The sequence below is a fragment of the Zerene cesonia genome, chromosome 6 (genome assembly GCF_012273895.1).
Source record: "Zerene cesonia ecotype Mississippi chromosome 6, Zerene_cesonia_1.1, whole genome shotgun sequence".
In the NCBI taxonomy this organism is placed as follows: Eukaryota; Metazoa; Arthropoda; class Insecta; order Lepidoptera; family Pieridae; genus Zerene; species Zerene cesonia.
In genome coordinates this window covers 3,176,673-3,199,091 of record NC_052107.1, presented here as the reverse complement: position 1 = coordinate 3,199,091, position 22,419 = coordinate 3,176,673, and the positions used below count along the sequence as shown (strand labels likewise).

Here is a 22,419-nt window from a genome sequence, read left to right as displayed (position 1 = left end):
AGTAATTTCAGTGCCTATATACGGTAACATTCTAAGATGAACCGATTATGATTTATCCATTTGTTTTTAATGACAGAATATAATATTTTTTTACGACTGCCTCAATATGGGTATCAAATGGGAGAGCTTGACTTGATAGGAATTATACACCATCGACCATTTCACCAATGCGGCCTATGCTATACATATATATAGGTGGATTTGAAATTCGTCAATACGAATTTCAAATCCACCTTGCCAGCTCGGATGAAATGGGATCGGATTTTTGAAAATATCTACGTGTCTCTGTTTTATTTTATCGAAAAGTAGGATCCTACAGAAGGCACCAAATATACCAAGGAATTGTTTGAGTTGAAATATGTCTTGTACGCTTACCTCCGCTCTTATGTATTTATCAATATTCTGCAACCTCTCTCGTGTATACTTCATGCTTCCTAATCTTTCTAATTCATCGACGCAGAATTTTTTCAACTGGTAATCTCGAGTGTGCTGCCGTAGTATATCTTAGGTGTGATGTAAGATAATTAAATTGAAGATGGATATTAAACGTGGTTATTACTATAATTATCAATTACTCATCAATTCTTAACAAACTAAATGGTGGGTACATGTTCTGTAGATAGAACAAGCATATTAGTTATCATTTCGTACAGATATTAGAAACGACAAATAATTGAATTTTGTTTGTTTGCGGTTCAATTTACAAATCAAAGTTTGTCTGTCTTCCCCTTAAATCCACCATACTTCGTGTCGAATTCAGATCGAATACAGAATCTCGAGAATTCCCACGAGGGACGCCTATGATACAAAATAAATAATTGTGGAATGAAAGCAATTGAGAAAAGGAAAATAATATAACATTACTAAACCAAATATTGTAAATAATGATTCATAACAATTAATGGTACATTATTATTTTGATTAGTAGTAGTCCAGTAACCTAGTAGGTAACTAAGTACAATTCGTTGAAATACAGTAAAGAGTTTTAATAAAAGGATACTGAGAATTGTGTGTCCCTCCGAAGTCTTCAGAGCGTGTATTATAGGCAACGTAAACTTTCCCTCGGTTAAGTCATCACAATAGCTATCCTGGTTTTTCATAGGCTAGAAGAATCAAAATTATTACATGTTAAATTGGTAGGGAGTTCCTGGACCCAAGCCGCGCTGGTGGTTGTTTTGGAAATATGCGGGAGGCCAATAGCCATGTCTAACAGAGAACGAACGATCCACCAGTTCCTTTCTCAGCTATGACATAAAAAATAAATAAATGAAAATGTTTTTTTTTCTCTTATTCTATATCCATAGAGAGTAAATCCTGTCAGTAATCCCATAAGGTTATTTATCCATTATTGAAGTCTATAAATTAATAAAAACACAATAACATACTTGATTCTACCTACCTACACCACATATCTAATGATTAAGTTAAAGCAATAAATGTCAAAGCATAGCTACCTGTCTAAAAATACTGCTGAACATAGGTACATGCACCTATAGTACTAGGTACTATAAATTGATTATTAATTGCACTTAAAAATTAAGATTACCTGTTTACTCGGTTCTTCTGGCCATTCTTCCACCGCCTAAAAATAAGGTATTCATTGTGTTAATATCTTAGTATTATGAAGTAGGTTCTTGTAGTTTTCTGGTTGTTTTAAAAAATTCAAACTCAAACTCACATTTATTCAAGTTGACTTCTCATGGAAGCACTTTTTTACATTCTATTTCTAAAGAGATTTTTTTTTGTATGTCATTCTTTCACGTCGAAACGAAAGTATTTTATGACATGCTGATTTTTATGTTGAGAGTTATATACTCACTCTGGTAAACTGTACACTATCATGTATTACTGGACCATTACTTTACCAAATACAAATACTTTCAATGTTCGACAGTTACACAGTTTGACCTGTTACACTATTATAGTAGACTAGATTTTTCCCGCGGTTTCGCATGCGCTAAATTCGGAATACTTTAATAGATGTTATGCATATAAACCGTCCTCTTGAATCACTCTATCTATTAAAATTCCATCACAATCCGTTGCGTAGTTTTAAAAATTTAAGCATACATAGGGGCAGAGGAAGCGACTTCGTTTTATACTATGTAGTGGGGTATTCCAAGTGAAATTTTATAATAATGTATCATGAAAATGTAATATAATAACTGTACCTCTTCTTTCGCCAAATTACAATAATCATCTCTAAATTGGAAATACATGCCCAGGGTTAAGGCTAGATCACTTAAGTCGTGTTCGTAGTCGCTAAAAAGCTGCATCAGCCGAATAGCTAGTCTGAACATGTTGCCAGATTCTGAAAAAGAAGTAGTTCGAAAAGTAAATACATCATATTCTATCCTATACGCCATACCACATGCATGTCACTATTAATGAACAATGGGCGTTAGCACTTATTAACAATGACGAGTTTTTTATGCCATCGTCGGCAATTGAGCTGGTAGGTGGGGTGGCAAAGGACTGGGAAACGTAAGGAAAAGGATATGGGCCTCCGGCTCCCCCACTCAACAAACGAAACAGCACACCGGTTCTATGGGGGTGTTGTACTTTCTCGGTGCGAGCTGGCCCAAATCATGCCGAAGTGCTCGACTACCACACATACAATGAGATCTTGAAAGCATTGCCGATACGGTAAGTAGGTATATGAATATTCTCAAGATTGGTAATAGAATTTTTTAAAAATTTTTAAAGAATAGAAAAAGAATTATCACGAGGCAGGACTCGAACCCGCGTCAATTTTCTAAACCGTTCCTATCAACGCCTAGCCTCTCCGCCCCTCATGATCCCGCCTCAGCAATCGAATTTCTTTTACTCTTTCGTTTGTTAAAAAAATATAAGATTCAGAATTATCACATACTCGAAAAATTCAAAAAAAATATAAATTAGTATTTTCATCCTTACTTTGTTTAAGGACATGTTCATATTGTTCCTGTGTGGGACAATGAAGATTATCTCTCCAATACAGTTCTGAGCCTTGACCACGGACTATTTCTAGAAACTCCTCGCTGAATATTATGCTAATCTGTAAATGTGAACATTTAAGGTAATTTTGTGATTTTTTTTTTATTGATGTTAAAGATTTTAATAAGTTCATGCCTTAGATATTTATGTATCTAAATGAACAATCCCTCTATTTATATTTACTAATGTGTCCACTATTCGTCATTTATGTTTAAACGATCAAATGAAAATAACCTTTAAGATTCCTCTTCTTTGATCTTATATACACTGTACTGAATGGACGGTATTCAAAAATATACAAATCTTTACTATTGCATAGCAGAAAACGCAAAAATACCTGTGGGTGACCCAGCTTTAAAAGATTTTGCAAAACTAAGGCGATCACATGAATTCCCGAGTTCAGGGCAAGAGGGAGACCATACACGATGTGGGCAGCAGGAAGGCCGTGGCGAACCATTGTGTTGTCTTGAATATCATCGAATCTTTAAATATTTTATTATAAGTTACATAAAATGGAAAAGTAATAATTAATTAATAACTATACAATTCATAAGAAACGAAAATTTTACTAGTATAGTATTATGTGATCTGTGGTATCAGTCTTAAGCAGTGTTCACAAATAATTATCGATTGGGAAATCACAATAGGAATATAAATACTCATATAATAGTGTACTTACAATAAAGTTCCATTATGTAGCATATGAACTGCATCAATAATATATTCTGCTTTATCTGCGGGAAGTTTGAACCATTCATTAAAGGCGGTTGGAAGTCTCTTGCGCAGCTCCTTGCCGCGGACTTTCATAATATGAGTGTACGGCGCTAGGAGTTCCTGAAAAAATTAATCTATCTAAATTACGTACGTTACAACAAAAGTATTAAATATTTTTTTTGTAGTCTTAAAAAAAATACTATGCGGCTTAAAAGATATTGATATATTGATAATGTTTTTGTTATTGAAGTATGCAGCATTATATACTTATTAGAAAATCAAAGTATAACAATCAAATACATACCTTCTCTAAATACAATTCTCCATTCTTTTCAACCTTTTCATGGCTTTCTTTCACGGACATGTCTAAAAACAAAAGCAGTATTAGGTCCCTAAGGAAGCGTCATATTTTACTTATTTAATTGTATATTTGTTGTTATTTAAAAGAAATGGTATAAAAACTATTTATCACTAGAATGAAGCAATATCTATCTGAACAATCATGTACAAACGGAAACGGAAGTATTTAGCGATGTCGAATGGTAAATATTTATGACTCAAATCATTTTATTGCTATTAAACTAAAAACGAATCAGTTAACTTTATTAGATTGTATTAAGGCTAGTAGTGATATTAACAATAGCATAATATTTAATTTAAACAATAGCATAATATTTAAATTATATAAGTTTACTACTAACACTTCCTGATGCACACCAATCAACACACACACTCACTAGCATCCACACATTCACATATACACACACCCATCCACACAATCATTCACACACACTCAGGTTTTTATTTTATCTGTTTTATTTCATTAATATCTATTTTACTTCTCGTCTATATCATATCTAGAAAATTATAAATATTATGATGTATTTTAATTAAAGGCATACTAATATAACTGTAGTAAGGATAGAAGCTGGTGCCAGTCCACACAGGCGAGTTCTTTGAACTCAACCTAGAACGGAAAAAAAAGATTAAAAAAAATCTTGTAATTGGATAATTTGATAAGAAATTTGTACTTATAAGTCCTACGATATTAAAGTAGTTATAAAAGAGACAAAAATTCAGTTTTAGCCCATCTTTCTATTAGTATATCTTTTATTTTTTAAGGAGGGATAAGATCGAAACTTTTGCATGTTCTTCTTACCGTACCAACTCTTGAAGGGCAAAGAGATAATGTGGAAAATGTCCTAGATTTTCATGGGTAAATTATAGATAACAAAACTAATAATTTAAATAATGATCGATTTCAATAAAAAAAAACTTGTACCTATCGCGTAGGTGAAGATACCTATATTAGTAAGTCTAAAAATATCATTTAAAGTAAGTCAGACAAATGCAGTTTCAGCACAACCATGCACTATTTATTTATTTATTTATTCCCACCAAATAGAACCTACTATCATTTAACAAGATATTATCTTAATTAAAAGAAAAAAAAATCATAGAAAAGAAAGATATAAAGCATTAAATTATTTTTTTTTATTATTTTTCACTGAATATAAAGACAAAGGATTTTGAGCTTCTCCTATTTGAATCCATCTAATTATTCGGCAAAAAATGAAATTAATAATCCTTATAATATATATGCTTTAATTAAAACTTTATAGTTAGTTCATAATGTTTGTCCCTCAAAATTATCTAAACCTACTTGACACCTTAAAGTATTAATACTCACTTGAATGCAAAATGTTCAAGAATAATGGAAAGTTCTGAGATCCTCCCAGTTGCACATTAACGATTAAAAAATTAATGAAGACTGTTTTTTATGTTTTTAAAGCCGTAGGTCGTAAGCCGTTTCGCATCGCACTATGAACTGAATTCATGAAACCGACTCACTTGGTATTTATATAAATCGCATCTAAATAAGGAAGTAATGTGGGTAAGAGGAAAAAGTAGTTAAGGTATCACTGAAAATCTGGCTACCTTTTATTTAAAATGTAATTATTAAAATTCATTTATCTAGATACTATCAGTAATTATTTTATGAAATCCTTATTTTGTTTTAAGTGTTAGTACCGCGTTTTATAATTAAATACTGGGTATAAAAGATCTTAATACGACTCCTTGCTTCATTCTTTTTCTTTTTATCTTGAGATATTTATTCAACAAGCTTTCAATGAATTTAATAAACATCAACGTTAGTCAACGTTAGGTACATAATATATATGTTCTTATTTTTCAAGATACAGGGACATGTCTACTCAGTAATATAGAAGAAGTCCTCCATCCAAGAAACATTACTAAATAATATTTATTTAATTAGTTTTATTGTAAAAAAGTAGCATGCTATTGTGTTTCATTCAGACGAAGTCCCGGATCCTTTTACTCACCGTCCACAGTTCAATGCTTTATTCCCGTCATCAATCCGTATCATTTACCCTTTAAAATTGGTGGCAACTTTTGACCATCGCATATTTACAAAAATAAATCTATACTTATAAAGCTGGAAAGTTTGTTTATTAGTCTGAACGTACCAACTACGCACGAATCTCATGTATTAGAGCGTACTACGGCGCTGATTTCAATTTTTTTTTTTTACTTTTACCATTGCATTTGCACGTAATCTGTGTCCGAGTGTGTGCGCGTGTTATTTATTTGTCCCACAGGCGAAGCCCGAGTCGGCCGCTAGTTATAATGTGAAGAAATTCATTCAAATATTTAAATGCATTAAGAAAACATAATTGAAACGATAAATCGTTTAAGTATTATTTACAGGAAAAACGATGAAGAAATAATATAATGGTTTCTTCAAGATATGGCATTTTTTTACCATTTACGTAAAAAAATAGCCGCCATTATGTAAATTTTTAACTAAATCATTTTATTAAGAAGATAGTGAATTTTAATGATAAATAAGTATTTTTTATGTCATAAGCGGGCAATTGAGCTGGTGGTTCGCCTTATGATAAGCAATCACCATGACCCATGACCTTTGCAGAGCCTCTGCGGATGCGCTGCCCACTTTTAAGGGTTACTTCCCCATTGCAAGGTGTCCAATCCGTGCTAAGCGTGCTCACCTCCCACAATAAAAATTATTAAATCGTTAGATAATATGTTGTTAATAGGTAGTAATCCTACTACTGTTTGTGATGAAGACAGAACTTAATAATTCATTTCTCATGAACTTAATAGTTCATTCAAATAATAATATTATTATTATGTGTATCTCTCCATAATACTCGGGTACCTCCAGAAGGAAAGCACCCGGTCTTTTGGAAGGCTTACGTGGGGACACAGATCCAACACGCAGAGGCCCTTTAGAGAATATAATGTGTTGTGGGACACCAGCCACAGCCTGCCCATGACTCCACTTTAGAGATACAGCCCTGGGCAGTCCGCGACCGATGTAGGACTATTGCAAAAAAATGGAACGGAACAAAACTGGGCTATGGAAAGGGGATTGATTGGTAGGTTGGGTCTATGGGAAACTATGGGCGTCTGCCTTTTCAACTTCGTAAAATTGAAAATGAGTGGCAGACGGTGACTTGCCAGTTCGGTCGATGGGCTCCCAAAAAAGTTACCTAAAATGGCAACAAGGGAGCAACACCAGCCGACTGGCTGGGGGTGTAAAGAGGTGCGGCATCGGTTTCACCATCGCGGGCCCGCAGACCCGGATTGGGTTTCCCCGCTATTACGCCATTAGACACTTCCACCCCCGAGCATATAGCTCTTGCATCTCCACTCTGGACAACCAATTAAGGCAAGCCAGAGCTGGGATATCCTGAACCTTGTCATTGTTCACTCCTAACTGCCACCGAGACAGTCCGGGGGTGAGGACAGGGACCTCCCCCGGGAGAACTAAGGACCGCGGGGGCGCTACTCCCCGTCACCTCGCCACAAGGTGCCCTGCGGGTTTATTATTATTATTATTATTTGAATGAACTGTTAAGATGAAGCGATGACGACATCATCATAATAAATAATAAATGAAAGTCATTGAAATATCCAAAATCCAATTTATTAATGAATTTTAATTTTAATAAATACCTTTACATACACCTACATAATTAAATTATTTTAGTAAGAATTGATATACACGTCACTTCCAAGCCAAGTCATCAAGCGCAGATGTTAGCATGGGGTTCCCGCCCAAACGTGTTATCTGAAATAAAATGTTTCAAATTAACATCTAACATCTATGTTTTTAGTTATGTGACGGAAATAAATTAACATCAAAGGCCTTTGGAAATTGTAGAATGGAAAGAATCTAAATCGTCAAAAACGAATTTAAAGTGACATAGCGTGGATTTTCACGCCAAGGCGTGAAATGCCGACTTAACATACAGCGACCCTAATGATAGTACCCAGAGTATTAAGCGTTACTCAATTACAACACTTTCCTTCTTGCCGCCCCCTTTTGTACACCCCCACGCTATGCTACTGGTCTAAATACAGGGGTAAATATCCATGCTATTGAGAAGTATCCCTGGAGTTTACCGTGGTGATCTAATTCAATAATACAAATTCGTTTTTTTATAGCATTGAAATGAAAATATTTTATATTTCTGTATAAATGAGAATTTATAAAGAAATGAAAATATTTGATCACGAGATTTCGGGTGATCCTTAGGCACATGAAACCGAAGGAGTAGAAGAAATTTGATTGCAGAGGCGGGATCACGGGTGGCCGAGTGATCAAATTTTTCTATTCAATTTCTCAATATAAAATAGTTTAACTTCTTATTATTTCCATCTACAACTCTTTCCTGATGTCATTTACTAGCCTTATTTTTAATTCCTTCATATATATCTGTGTGGGCGCTCTTTATAACCTGAATAGTTACCTCAGCTCGAAGCAATTTCTCAACTTGCTCCAGCCGGTCTCGTGTGTACTTAAGACTGCCGAGCCTCTCCAACTCGGAGACGCAGAACTTCTTTATGGAAACGTCACGAGTGCGTTGCCGAAGAATGTCTTTGGTGTGAGTTAAAGATTGTAAATTATAAAAAGGATGGTAAAAGATGAATAACCAATTAAGTTATATAAAATAATGTAATAGAATTATATACATATAACTGAATCGATTTTTTTTTAATCTTTTATAATATTTAATTCAACGACATTACATTAATGACGCCATTCATTCATTATTGATTTTATTTATATTTTAAAGCTACCCTTTTTAATTTATTGCGTTTTTTTAAATGTTCTGCAAATGCAGAGGTCCTGCTTAACCCAAATATAAATGGGCCTCCGCTCTGCCCGCGTCACAGACACATTAGCATTCGCTTGCTATTACTTATTCCACACGTACGATCTTCCGTAGGTGTGACCGGTACGTGCTGGCCCAATTTTTACCGAAGCGTGTTAGTCTTCACATTCTAAAGTATTTTTATAATTTATTTTTGAATTGTTTAACGTAAAACGTTGGATACAAAATATTTTTTTTTTAATGCTCTGGAGTTAGAAGACAAAAAGTTAGTAAAAGAAGTTAGAAAACAACCAGGTTTGCAATAAAAAGGATACTGAGTACAGTTTGCCCATTGCCGGTATTGGCAGCGTGGATTATGGGCAGTGTAAACTTCCCCTCCGTGAGATCCTCGCAAAAATTATCCGGGTCTGTAGATGGAGCCTTGAAAAAAGAAATATTCGATTCCTTTTAAACAAATAATAAAGGAATTTACGAGGTTGAAACATTTAATTGCGATTGGGGACGGGAATATTGTAAGAGGATGCTAATTACTTATAAGTATCTCATGCAAATCAATAATAAGATAATTATACAGCTATTTACCTGTTTACAATTCTCACCATTATCGGCTGGCCATTCCTCCACTGCCTAAAAGAATTTGAATATATTTATGGGCTTAAAGGCACAGAACAATAAGTGTTTAAGATTTTAATCCAACCAGACCTATGCGCTATATCATTGTCACTTCGTATTTTTATCTGGTGGGTCTAAAAAAAGTTGGGTAAAATACCGGTGTAGCAGTTTTTTGTGAAAACACTATAAACATATTTACGTAAGTAGGTAATTCTAGAAACAGTAATAACGTGACGTTACAGTAACTTAATGTATAAAAAAAAAACAATAGAACAATTGATTTGATTTTTTTATAAAATATAAAGAATATCCGTTTTATCTTCCTTATATTATATAAATTGAAACCAATTACGAGATATTTGTTTTTTTTTGTTTATAGAAAATTGCCATAGATAACTGATATATCCAGAGTGTTAGGTAGATGATACGACAAACCTGACCCTATTTCGGTCATGGGTGAAATGTACCTGTTTTTTAATATTTATCGTCACATATTAGCTACGTTCATACGTAATTCTACTTAAGCCTTATAAATTTTGCTTCAACATAATTTAACTGACCTCTTCCTGTAGTAGATTACAGTAATCATCTCTCAGTTGAAAAAACAGTCCCACAAGCAAAGGAAGTTCACTTAAATCATGTTTGAAATCGCTGAAAAGTTGCATCACTCGAACTGCTAGCCTAAACATATGGCCGGTTTCTGAAAATGATCGATTTTATAAAAAAAAATTCAATACCTAGCTAAAACGTTACTCCAGGTTATGCAATATAATATTCTACTCTCATATGAAATAAAGTAATCGTGCATTGTAAATCGTGCGTGCTAAATGCATACTGCTACTACATCACAAATACGTATAGTATAAAATATTCAAGACCTAAGTCATACAGTACCGAGACTAGATTAATTTTTATTTCTCGGTACGTAAAAATATTGTCTGAAAGATTTTCAAACAATGGGTCCTTGGGTCGCAGGGATTTCATGTTAATTTTATTCACTTATTAAATCTATATTTATATAACACTAGCTGACCCGGCAAACGCTGTTCTGCCTTATTCTTATCATTTAGGGTTATAAAAAATAGATGTTGTCTGATTCTCAGACCTACCCGATAAGCACAAAAAATTCAATTTTCTTCAAAATCGGTCAAGCCGTTTCGGAAGAGTATGGCAACGAAAACTGTGACACGAGAATTTTATATATAAAATTAAAAAACATAAAACAAGTAACTTGCGAGCAGGACTACTAACTTTGTTTTAGCATATTTTCATATTGTGCTTCTGTTGGAATTTGAAAATTATCTCTCCAATATACCTCAATACCTTGACCACGAATGATTTCCAGAAAATCTTCACAGTACAGCTTCATGAGCTAAAAGAATACATTATTGATAAATTGTTAAAACTTCAGATATTCATTGACACGGGCGTAATCATAAAAACAATTACTTAATATATTAAAAAAAATATTATACAAAGAAATTTGACATTTGTGAATTTCTGTAACAAACCCTGAACTATTAAGGTATCCTAGTAATATACAAAGATGCAACATACATTCGGGTGGTTTAACGTTAATAGCTTGTCCAGCATCAGGAATATCACATGGAGAGACGTGTTGAGGGTCAGAGGAATGCCATACACAAGGTGGGCCGCTGGGATGCTTCGACGTAACAATGTATTGTCCTGAATATCATCGATCCTGAAATTTTCGTTATTTTTTTATATTTTATACATTTTGTCATTCGTTTCATTTCATTCACACTACCTTTCATCGTAGAAATTGTTAAGTTAGCTAGCTAACCCGGCAATCGCTCTTCAGCCTAACACTTATCATTTAGGGGCATGAAAAACAGATATTGGCCGATTCTCAGACCTACCCGAAATGCACACAAAATTTTATGAGAATCAGTTCAGCCGCTTCAGAGGAGTATGGGAACAAACATTGTGACACAAGAATTTTATTTATATAGAGAAGAGATTACGGCAAAGTGTGTATAATATTATATCAAAGGTCGTATGCAGTCTCTTCGTGGTGTATATGATTAGTTTATCCAATTAGATACACCAAATTAAGGTCTATTGACAAATCATTAAACAAATTCAATTTTTAGTCACCCATGGAAGGTCCTAACATTTAAGTCTTTGTACTTGGAACATACCTATTTAAATAGGTTTATATGTGCAATACGTACCTAATTGCGATATTTCGATCGGATAAACTATTTTGTGAGTAATTTAAATGCCTACACGAATGCAAAAGTGAATTTATTTAATTGCGAAGACATGCACGACATTCAGTGTAAGAAATTTAAAAAAATGAGGATAGGCTTTATAAGATGCTACTGCAATAAAAATGCTGGTAAAATTTATTTACCTGAATGCCAAATACTGGTCAAACCCTAATTTTATGAAGTTAATATTATTTTTAGGTTAGATACCTGACCAAATGGACCAAATTAATATCTGCAGTTTGTTAAAATTCTTAAATGAAATGACGAAAAACTAATTACATAACTGATCAGTCAAACAAGCGCATGGGTACTGAACTTTGGAGTTTTACCATCCATACATAAATATATAAATCTATGGATTAGCTAAGGACCGCTTCTTAATAATAAATCAAACAAGATTTGTTTGATGTAACTGGGTAATATAATACTTACAACAAAGTACCATTATGTAGCATGTCTACAGTGTCCACAATAAATTGTGCCTTCTCAGCTGGCAATTTAAGCCAATGGTTAAATGACATTGGAATTTTTTTTCGGAGCTGTTTACTGCGAATTTTCATCAAATGTGTATATGGCAGCAGGAGTTCCTAAAATAAGAAGTTAAATACATCTCGATGAGTTGTTAGCCAGTCGGTGGTGATGTGCTTATATCGAGAGTACCGTAGAATACCGATAGAACAAGAAATAGAAAAGGCCACAAAGTCGCTCAAAAACGGCGAGGCACCTGGAGCGGACCTCTTCGCAGACGAAATGCTGAATGCGGGCACTGAAAACGCAGTCAAACACCTTATGCTCTTGATACGAAAAGTCCTGAAAAAGCGGAACCTTAATAACTGCAACAATTGGAGAGGTATCAAAGGTCTGTGCAAGATACTATTAAAAAATTATCAAAAACAATGGAACCCCCCGATTCACAGAAGGCAAGCTAGTTTCCTCTCCAATCGCTTATAAACTGACAAAACAAACACTCTGCGCATTATCCTAGTGCAGACATCAGAATGGCTAAGGGTTAACTTTTGTAGTTAACTTTTGGGGCTAAATTAACTTTTGTGGATTTTGAAAAGACTGACACGCGATCAAGTATCATATGCAAACTAAGACCTACAACGGGAAGCTACAAAGAGGGCCTAAAAGTAATATATATGTACTATAAACAAGAAAGCTCAAAAATTTCCTGTTAAATGAAAGGTTCGTCTTGCTATATATGTCTTAAACTTGGAAGTCAATGGTCACTAAGGACATTACGCGCCAGTCAACTTGGTGTTGCGTAGCGAAGCATTGGAATTTACTAGCCGGGTATTATCTGGAACTTTGGAAATGCTGCATTGAAATACCGATCAGCCAACAAATTAAACGCCGAATGTGTAGTTAGATCGGCCACACGTTACGTAGAGATTTGGATCACATACCAAAGCAAGCCTAAGATTGAAATCCTCGAAAATGCTGGAGTGCCATAAATATGCTAGGTTGATGCTAACATTAAGGATCTGTTGAGAAAAACGAAGAATAGTAAGGGAACTTTTCGTCGGTTTACAGAACCTTTGTTTGGACTATTTATACCTTCAATATATAAAAAGGTGCCTGTGAACATTAAAATAACGAAAATTTTAATAAACTGATTATATTAAAATAGTTATAATTCGGCGATTTTGTAATATATATCAATAATGTAGTGATATAGGATATATTATATATTATTAATGTGTCTTCCAATGTCTAGTTTTACTTTATGACCGAGTTTTCTATGATACATAGTGGATATACATAGGTAATATAAAAGTATTAAAATTAATAAAATTATAAATCCATTTAACACTTACCTTTTCCATGTATGGTTCTTCTACTCTATTTTCATTTTTGTTATTCATTATGTTATTTTAAATTAACTCGGGATATATTAATATTATCCTAAAACATTAAACCAAAATAGAACTTAAATTTAATGCATATTTCACATTGAGTAAAACAGAAGATCATTGAACGATTTCTTTATGGAAACTTAAAATGTTGCCTACCCGCCATAAAATATTTAAGTGTGGGTAGTTATGAATATATTTATTTTTGAAAGTGCTTCAGGATAAGGTTAAACCTTAGCTGCAAATTCTATTATTATTTTTTTAATATTAGCATAATCTATCAAACAAGTCAATAATTAATATTTGCCATTGCTTTGTTAATAAAAAAATAAATAAATTCGCATTGAAAATAATCATTAAACAGTACTGAATCTTATATGTAGGTCCTACGAAAATAAGGCTACGTAGTAGGCTTACCAAAATGTCGATAGATACTAATAAATCCGAATTATCACTCAAATATTGCGCAAGTGTTGTGAAACGCAACCTCACCGCGCAACACAATAAGAAAATACTGAATGCGATTAAACATAAGCTATTCATCAACAGTATATTAATAGCTCCTTAAGTCACTTATCAGTTTTACAAAGAAAAAAAATGCGCCATTAGGCAATAATTTTTTTATTGTATTTACGTGCCTGGGTTCGATTTGTTTTCCTGTTCCGATTTTAATAATTTGCTTCATACTAGTATAGTAGTATATTACTATCTGTGCCTCATCTTATTTAGTTACGCAATTAAAGTTTTATATCAAAAGTAAAACAAACTTGAATGTTACTTGACTTGTTGTTCTGTAATTAAAATGATAAAAAAAAAGATTTTATGAGATAAATAAGATCACAAGTTTTAACGATGTTTTTTTTATTTTTTTTTTTCGCCTTCAGTTTAAAACTCTCTCTATAAGATAAGCCCGATGTTATTTTAATAGGCACATAGATATAAAGAAAACTTATTCATATTTGTAAATCATTTTTGTACATAATATTATTTGTTATAGGTACATATATAAATATTAAATTGCCTTACGTAAAGCAAGCACGGGGATTGCATACATATGTAACGGTGAAAGACTTTTAAAATTGGATAAACAAAATCTTCAGCTTCATATTATAAGTATAGACTTTAAGGTAATAATATCAAAATTGTTAACAATTCCATTTGCTACGAATAATGTAGGGTTGCTACATCATGAAACTAAAATGGCGGCCGCTGGTCGATTGAAGCGACTCCACAAGCTTGAGATTAAGCTCCTACGTACACATTTAAATGTAACCACTTTCTTACTTTATCTTAGCTTATACGCTATAACAATTGGGACAGTAGTAAGCAGAAGTACTTGTGCGTTGACGACATTAGTGTACCCCAACATTTATCTGACTAATGATGTTACCTCAGACTAATGACTATGTCTTAATCATCATCATTTATCTGCGCCATTTCATTTCCGTTTGTCAAAATATTTCTCAAATTAAAAATTACTCGTCTGTAAATTTCTTTTTTGCGTTTTAAATCTCTGCAATTTATAGATAAGCAACCAATGTGGGGTATCAAATTAAACAACACAATATTGTTTATGTACTTTATTACTTTTTGTCACAAACTACAGAACTGCGACTCTACTTATCGAGGTTTTATTTGAACCAAAATGCTCCCGAGTCAAATAAACATAAATAAAATCTATCAATACATTAAATTATAAAATTTCATCTCAACATCGGTACAATAAAAGAATATTTAAAAAATCTAAATTCATATACAAATAATAATCTTACAATGAAACTGAAAAACAAAGCATTTTTAATGGAAAAAACATAATGTTTATCACAACGTTTTAACTATTAATATACAAAGAATAGAAGATTAGCAAATTTCAAAGAGCTACAGGTTATATAGAAAGCCGATAACACCTAAAGCCTTTTCATTTTTTACATCAATAGATTCCTCTGTACAAAAAAGATGTTTTCGATGCGGTATTAAAAATCTGCGATTATAAAACCTAGTGATTTATAGTATAATTGAAACTTATCCTCCGTTCACGCGGAACATGACTTCTCGTTGAAAATTCAATAAAATTATATCGCCACTTTTCACATAACAATATAAGGTTAGTCAATTTTATCATTTCACCCCGATTAGGTCTTTAAGACTTCCTTCATTTTGTTACAAATAATTAAGTGAATATAAATTGTTTAATATTTATATCCCAAGAAATCTTAAATCAATTTGAAAAAAAAAAAAAACATTTGAACAACTTTTAATATTAAAAGAGAAGCATGTTATGCGTTAACGGAATGTACACAATTAACATATATTACAATTCATTAAAATGATAAAATTAATACGATTCATTAGCACACTAGATTAAGAATTAATAAACATACATTCATTCGGTCATGAACAAGAATTGTGATTTTATTTCGTTCTCGCTCACCATAGACAATCTAGTGATGGGCCGGCCATCGTCTAGCTATAAAGGATTATTATTTATGGTAATAAATTCACAATTCCTGTTGAGCACAGATACCCTCATACAAACATCATTCTGTCTCTTTTGTCTCTGTGATTGTGTAGTCAAAACATTCCTCAACGAATAATACGAAAAAATTTAATACGAGTATTTTAAGGCGCTAATGTCACACGTAGAAAGCACCTCTGTAAACTATGTACTAATTATGCGAAGCGTCAAGCTAAATTCCAAGAAAACGATGCTAAAAACTTTAGTCTTTGAATAAAAATTATTACACCGTCGTGTGAAACAAGCTTACAAAGTCCAACTCGAGCGTCGTCAAAGCTTTGTGTGTAATTTAAAGTTTTCTTAATCAATATAAATGTCAATCGTACTACACAGTTACAAAGAGTGAGGACAGGTATAGGCAGCGAGCGCGGGGCGAGAGCAGCTCAGTATAAGTTACCTCAGAGATATCGACACGAAATAAATTGATTTTCAACGACCAATCAGATTTTATTATTTCATTACCTAACCAATCCAATTGCTTCAGAAATGGGATCACATTTATGAAATCTCCTGTCGACACGTCTGAGGGAAACCGGTATGAAAATCTATGGATTCACGGGATCCAACCCACTACGTAGCTGCGGCTGCGAGTGAATCGAGTCAAGCGCAGAACCCTCCCACCTGAAATGAAATACCGGTTAATATTGCATTGAAAAAAAAAATGTGATAACTTCAGTATAGTGTTCTATCGTATATTGTGTATCTTGTTCACTTTTTCATTGAAAATCAATGAGTAAAGCCTCATGTGTTGGTGATTGGTAATTTTCATTATTGTCTTGTGGATCATAGGGCGTCTTAAATATTTACGTCTTATCCATTAAAAATTAATTCATATTTCTTTTCTTATTTGAAAATAAATATGTTATGTCTTTTTTTTTCAATTATTTATTATTTGCACTATTGAATTGTGTATCAAATGTATCTTAAATGTTTTCATTGTAAAAGTGTGCAGCTGTATTGAGATTATTATTTTGAATTTGTCAAAGTTATAATTTAATAAGAACACATAAGGTCCATTACAACATAATATATTCATGCATAACACAATAACATTATATACATTGTAAATGCAATGAATACATAACTCTACCTCAATGTGCATTCTTACAACAGCAGGTACCAAGCAGAGAAGAAGAGAGAAGAAAGAGAGGAGAAAGAAAGAAGAAATATAAATTATTAATAATTAAACATCAACATAATATTATTGAGAAAGTTAAAAAGTCAAAGAAGTAAAAGCTTACTGCTAAGCTCCACTTTACAGAGCTTAAGGTAATGTTACCATTGCACTAATTATTATCAATCATCATATCACATTAAATCTAAAATTACAATTGCTAAATAAAAACTACCCATAGTAAATTACTCTTATAGTTCAGTTGAGATAAGACACCAATAACTCACCACAAGTTACGATGCGTCATCTAAGCGCTATTTTGGCTCCGTCGCTGCTGGCGTACTGCAATACATACACACACTCATCGTAAGGGATTTATGTACAGACATACAAACTTCTTGCGCTATCAATGTTCACAATTTCACAAGAAAAAAACGATTTTTATATGACACACTTGAAAAACCTTGTTTTACCAAACTATGACAAGTGATACAATCTCTAGGCTCGTTTTACCCATTAAATTAATTTTGTCTTTGTTAATTAAAATAAAATGTGATCATCGACAGCGCAATAAAGATAACGAATAAAAACATATATGATGATCTTTAGCTAGCATCACATACGTGTAAAGAGAAAAAAAAAATATTTGTCAATCTCCATGCTGTAAATAAGATTGTAAAATTCACACTGTCATTCTGTTAGTGGTAACACTCATGCGTAGAATTAGAGTCACATAACAACGTTTGGGTTTTATTTTCGTAATAGATAGTATGTCTATCTGAGAGCCTACTCGGAGGCCTATCTTACGAAGCGTATGATTAGATGAAGCCTGTTGTGAAACAGTTATTCCCGAAAAATAAAAATAGAGCTCAACAGCATTCGCGCCAAACGAAAATAGATTTTTACCGATTTTGGCGCCGAATTTACATTTAATCATTCTGTTCTATGCTCCCCTCTCGGCTAAAAATCAAATTGTTTACGGTTAAAATATTTAAAACAAAAATAAGAAAAGTAAAATCTTTGTTAAGAGTAAAATAGAAGAATTGAGATAGATTCAAATCGAATTATTCATAGTGCATTAAATAATTAAACTGTTAGAGTAATATGTCACACGAGAGCGAAGGACATAATATTTAGAGATGCAGCCTTACGGAAACCTGATCAGAAACATTTCTCGGCTCGTGAAACTGCAATAAATTTTTGTAAGTGAAACTCAATCGACACTGTAAAAAAGCTTTAATCGAAGCGAAGATTGTTATTCGCCGGCGTGCCAACATCGTGTCCCTTCAGGGCCTGACCTTAACAGAGTTCTATTGGCTACGCGCCCCCTTTTGCAGGTTGTTAAAGAACCTGAACTGGAGTCGGAGCGTTAGGTCTTTCCGTACTGCAATGGAATAAAACACTGGTGACTATGCAACACATATAATACACGGGGCCGATCCGACCGGATCGGGGAGGTTAAGTGATCGCCGGGCCAACGCGGCAACACGAGTGCATTATTGACCGGTGTCACAGACGGCACACATACTGCGACGCCCGCGATCTACTCACGAGTACGGACTGGGGTTAAAGTCGGGCAACTGGGTGCGCTCGTGGGCGTCGCCGTTGTGGGCGTCGCCGGTGTGGGCGTCGCCGGCCGGCACCAGCACCGTGCCCTCGACGCTCTCGTCGAGCGCCCGTCTCGGTATTACCGTCTCGGTGGGCGTGGGCGTCTCCGCGCTGGGCGGCGTGAGCTTCAAGAGGCTAGGGTCGATGCCGACGGCGGCCGGCCTGCCGCGCGGCAGGCGCAGCCGCAGCGACACGCTAGTGCGCTTTTGCACTCGGCAATCTGATAATATCGATATCGACGTCGATTATCGATTCGCACGTCACTCATGCGCGCGCTCCGTGTGCTCTTCGATGCATCGAATGATCGTTTGCGTGTACGAGTATGTATCGATGCGAGCGTGATTCGATTGTTGTGCGATGTTTTCGGTGGTCTCTAATTAGCGAGGATGGTCGCCTAATGCGCTACGGTCGCTAGTGCGGGCGAGAGGTTACGTTATGGGATTGAAAGTAAAAATAATGTATTGTTACGTGTGTGAGCGTCGGCGATGCTCTGGCCGCTTGATACCACCATCTGTATAGTTTTTAAATGTATCGACGTTGAATTATGATACTTATAAATGAAGTATTTAGTTAGAGATGCTATGATCCGAGATGTTTTAGTATTTTTTTATGTAAATAAATGATAATCAGTTCATCAATATGAATAAAATGACAAGAAAATTAAAATAATATTAACAAATAAAAGAAAAATTCACAGAACTAGTTACCATACTACTGTCGTCCTTCAACTTGTTTACCGGCATAAAGATGTTTTATCCAACTAACAATAATAATCATTCCATATTCTTATTAAATTTTTTATTAATTAAATTTTCTAAAGTACACATATGATTTATTTCTTTCTTTCGAAAAGCAACAGTATAACGGGATTTTTGTAAAACTTTACTATAAGATCACTTTCGAAGTTGTTTAAACAAAAAACACACATCTACAGGTACTCATCATTTATACAAACTTATAGCCCAAAATCCCCAATACTCTCTCAATATCGAAATTTTTCCACATATAAAATTCGCAACAAATTTAAGTATGCAACAAATATCGTGGATGAAATTTCTGGTCGGCCATACACTATTTCATATGTAAATATGCGTATGGGCGACATTTGTTGCTAACCAGAATAACCAAACTCAAAACTAATAAGTATCCACGTGATCGAAATATATTGCTGACCATAGACAAGTCCAAACGGAGCTAATGAACGCGCTGACTAAAATGAAATGACTACGTTGAACATTTAAAGATATTTTTCACGTATACACGCTACTATATCTTCATAACCATTTTCATGTACGGAAGTCTGCCAGTGTTCATTGCATCTGGCAGCAAACATATTCCAAAAAAAGTTAACTCGTCCGAAATTTGTCACTGGCCGCAAGCGAATTCGAAATTCGAAATTTGAAAATGAAAAAAAAAAAATGAAACTGAAAGCTACACTGACTTCTGTCGATGTTCCTCTGCAGGTGGCTGGCGACGCGGTGGCGCGCGTCGCTGTACTCCAGGTGCAGCCCGAGCCGCAGCAGCGTCGGGTTGGCCTCCACCAGCTTTGTGATCTCCATTTCGATCTTGTTGCCGAGCACTTGCGACCGCTGGAAATGTGCAATCGTATAAGTATCATTTCAACTGACAAAATTGCAAGGACTCCAACAATTTGTGATTTTAAAATTAATTAAATAATTAGGTATTTAATAAAATACTACTTAACTTAAAATCAATGACTCTATGTAGGTTAAACATTATTTAAAACAGACAAAATATAATATACCCATATTTAGAGTGTTTTTATGCAGAGCCTTGTAAGAGGAACACATTCGTGAACCTCTGTGGTTTTAGTAATAGCGGAAGCAATGAACGAACATTATTAAATTGTTAAAATAACCAAAAGTTTATCCCATACTCAACCCACACTAGGACCACATTGATTTCATTTAATTATAAATTACTTATAATATAGATACGACTAATGGCTCACCTGGTTAGAAGCCCTAAACTCCTCCACCGTAGTAGTAGTGAGCAGAGCTTTCACCAGCTGCACCACACCAGCGGGGCTGATGAAGTTCGTCTCCACGTTCACCACTCGGAGGGTGGAGTTCATCTCGAGAGCATCGGCCAGCAACTGAGCGGTGCGATCGTTGAGACCGACATTCACCAGAGACAGGACTTCGAGGTGAGTGTTCGTCTTGAGCCCTTCGAAGAGCTTCTCGAATTTCTCGTCGCTTATGTTCTGTAATTTTTGAACGTGCGTGTTATTGGTGGCTGTATTGAATTATAATTCACCAGAAAAGTCCTCCTCGGATGTAAGTATTAACCAATATAGCTCATACAAATTGTACATTCAATTATAAAGGTTAGGTAAATAATACTTCAACATTTGTGTGGTGTACAAACTGATACAAAAGGATTATTTGGGTATAACCCAAGAGAAATCAGTTAGATAGGTTCACATTATAAAAGGTTTAATTCTTGCCAATGATGTAAACATGTGTAAGATTTAGAAAAAAAATTAAATGTATGCATAAATATGGCCTTGCGATAATTTAAATATCAATTATAAATACTAATTCATAGTACAATTACAAAAAGGAAAAAGTATATTCAAGGTTAAGTCAATATTAAAATAGTTGCTCGACCTTGCCTGTACCAGCTTCATTAGCATATTTTATCCAATTAAAATCCATAAATGAAAACAATATATTCTAACTCAAATATAACATAACAATCAATGACATTTACCTTAATATTATTCCAATTGAGATCTGTGAATTTCTGGTCATTCTCTTGAACCCTTTTGATGGTGTCGTCAGGATCAGCGTCATTTGGCGGGTCCATTGGATATACCTGAAGTATAAGAAAAAAAACATATATTTTTCTCGATTAGATATATTAAAACATGTTATGAAATAAAACGGACGGACAAACAGGTTAAACAAATTAACAATATTTTGCATTGCTATGTTTTATCTTATTGATTCTACATCTCTTCTGTTTTATTTATAATCATGTAAACAACATGTTTTAAATACAATATTTTGTGATTTTTTCCTTATCCTAATCTTTTAGAAATATATTAAGCAAGATATATTGGCTATAATTCTCAGTTGAAACAAACACTATAGCCATAGTGAAAATAGATCTTTAGTAGACACTTTTTTACAAAATTAACACACTAACATACCTTAGGTTTAGTAGCTTTAGTGATACCATCCCACCCAAGACCAACAGGTTGTCCCTTGTTCAGTAATGAGGCGTGATACTGGTCCTGATTCATCATAGAATGGAAACCAAGAATAGCTGTAATTAAATTTTGAATGATTACTCAAAATGAACTGCATTTGTTTTTATAGTATTATCAATTATTAACTGGTAACTATAACAATTAAAAAAAAAGATTAGAAGGTATGTTTAGGATAGTTTCTCCTTCTTTTGAACTGGAAAGGAAAGAACAAGGCATGCTGATGAATTAAAACGATAAGTGTTGTTTAATCATATACACTAAAAAATCATAAAACTATTGGGTTCCAATAATCTTTGCTTTTTCTTTCCTCCTTCCTAAGCAAATAGAAATAAGAACTTTTCCATAGATATTATTCCCTCTATTATAAAATTAGAGTGGATTCATTGCAAA

General features: G+C 33.9%; 3 protein-coding genes across 15 annotated transcripts in view; all 3 read right to left on the bottom strand.

The window, feature by feature from the left end:
* LOC119840481 (geranylgeranyl pyrophosphate synthase-like) overlaps nucleotides 1-4,123 on the bottom strand; it is a 5,526-nt gene extending 1,403 nt beyond the window's left edge. Inside the window, exons 1-8 of the mRNA XM_038367114.1 lie at nucleotides 3,995-4,123; nucleotides 3,656-3,810; nucleotides 3,314-3,458; nucleotides 2,917-3,037; nucleotides 2,172-2,311; nucleotides 1,547-1,582; nucleotides 1,001-1,103; nucleotides 376-503 (exon numbers count right to left, since the gene is read on the bottom strand). Of these exons, the coding sequence (XP_038223042.1) occupies nucleotides 376-503; nucleotides 1,001-1,103; nucleotides 1,547-1,582; nucleotides 2,172-2,311; nucleotides 2,917-3,037; nucleotides 3,314-3,458; nucleotides 3,656-3,810; nucleotides 3,995-4,054 (888 nt within the window). The 5' untranslated portion in view covers nucleotides 4,055-4,123. The remainder of the gene's footprint in view (nucleotides 1-375; nucleotides 504-1,000; nucleotides 1,104-1,546; nucleotides 1,583-2,171; nucleotides 2,312-2,916; nucleotides 3,038-3,313; nucleotides 3,459-3,655; nucleotides 3,811-3,994) is intronic.
* Nucleotides 4,124-7,695: 3,572 nt separating this feature from the next.
* On the bottom strand, nucleotides 7,696-14,044 carry LOC119840449 (geranylgeranyl pyrophosphate synthase-like). 3 transcript variants are annotated; one of them, XM_038367071.1, is made up of 10 exons: nucleotides 13,975-14,044; nucleotides 13,522-13,609; nucleotides 12,134-12,288; nucleotides 11,025-11,169; nucleotides 10,719-10,839; nucleotides 10,028-10,167; nucleotides 9,438-9,482; nucleotides 9,170-9,299; nucleotides 8,490-8,617; nucleotides 7,696-7,807 (listed from the first exon to the last, which is right to left on the bottom strand). In XM_038367071.1, exons 2-10 carry the CDS (start codon nucleotides 13,567-13,569, stop codon nucleotides 7,745-7,747), a joined length of 975 nt encoding a protein of 324 aa, XP_038222999.1. In that variant the 5' UTR covers nucleotides 13,570-13,609; nucleotides 13,975-14,044; the 3' UTR covers nucleotides 7,696-7,744. The 3 variants fall into 3 exon arrangements, with proteins under 3 accessions (XP_038222999.1, XP_038222998.1, XP_038223000.1); XM_038367070.1 differs by lacking the exon at nucleotides 13,975-14,044 and having other exon boundaries at nucleotides 13,522-13,837; XM_038367072.1 differs by lacking the exon at nucleotides 13,975-14,044 and having other exon boundaries at nucleotides 9,170-9,275; nucleotides 13,522-13,837.
* A 1,078-nt stretch (nucleotides 14,045-15,122) lies between these two features.
* Nucleotides 15,123-22,419, bottom strand: part of LOC119840519 (tropomodulin-1) — a 48,334-nt gene continuing 41,037 nt past the window's right edge. For 3 of the 11 annotated variants that reach the window (XM_038367177.1, XM_038367174.1, XM_038367179.1), the window contains exons 5-10: nucleotides 21,970-22,085; nucleotides 21,528-21,632; nucleotides 20,767-21,018; nucleotides 20,236-20,383; nucleotides 18,738-19,014; nucleotides 15,123-16,693 (exon numbers count right to left, since the gene is read on the bottom strand). In XM_038367177.1, the coding sequence (XP_038223105.1) occupies nucleotides 16,618-16,693; nucleotides 18,738-19,014; nucleotides 20,236-20,383; nucleotides 20,767-21,018; nucleotides 21,528-21,632; nucleotides 21,970-22,085 (974 nt within the window). In that variant the 3' untranslated portion in view covers nucleotides 15,123-16,617. Of the gene's footprint in view, nucleotides 16,694-17,473; nucleotides 17,529-18,092; nucleotides 18,147-18,484; nucleotides 18,571-18,737; nucleotides 19,015-20,235; nucleotides 20,384-20,766; nucleotides 21,019-21,527; nucleotides 21,633-21,969; nucleotides 22,086-22,419 lie in introns of all 11 variants that reach the window. The other 8 variants (XR_005288314.1, XR_005288315.1, XR_005288316.1 and 5 more) reach the window with 8 other exon arrangements.

What these genes read in the sequence shown, in the direction of transcription:
- LOC119840449 (XM_038367071.1), bottom strand. Translation starts at nt 13,569, where the DNA reads ATGAATAACAAAAATGAAAATAGAGTAGAAGAACCATACATGGAAAAG. An exon ending in CTACATAATGGTACTTTGTT is followed by an intron (nt 11,170 to 12,133) that starts GTAAGTATTATA and finishes CGAAAATTTCAG; the next exon opens with GATCGATGATATTCAGGACA. An exon ending in TAACGTTAAACCACCCGAAT is followed by an intron (nt 10,840 to 11,024) that starts GTATGTTGCATC and finishes GTATTCTTTTAG; the next exon opens with CTCATGAAGCTGTACTGTGA.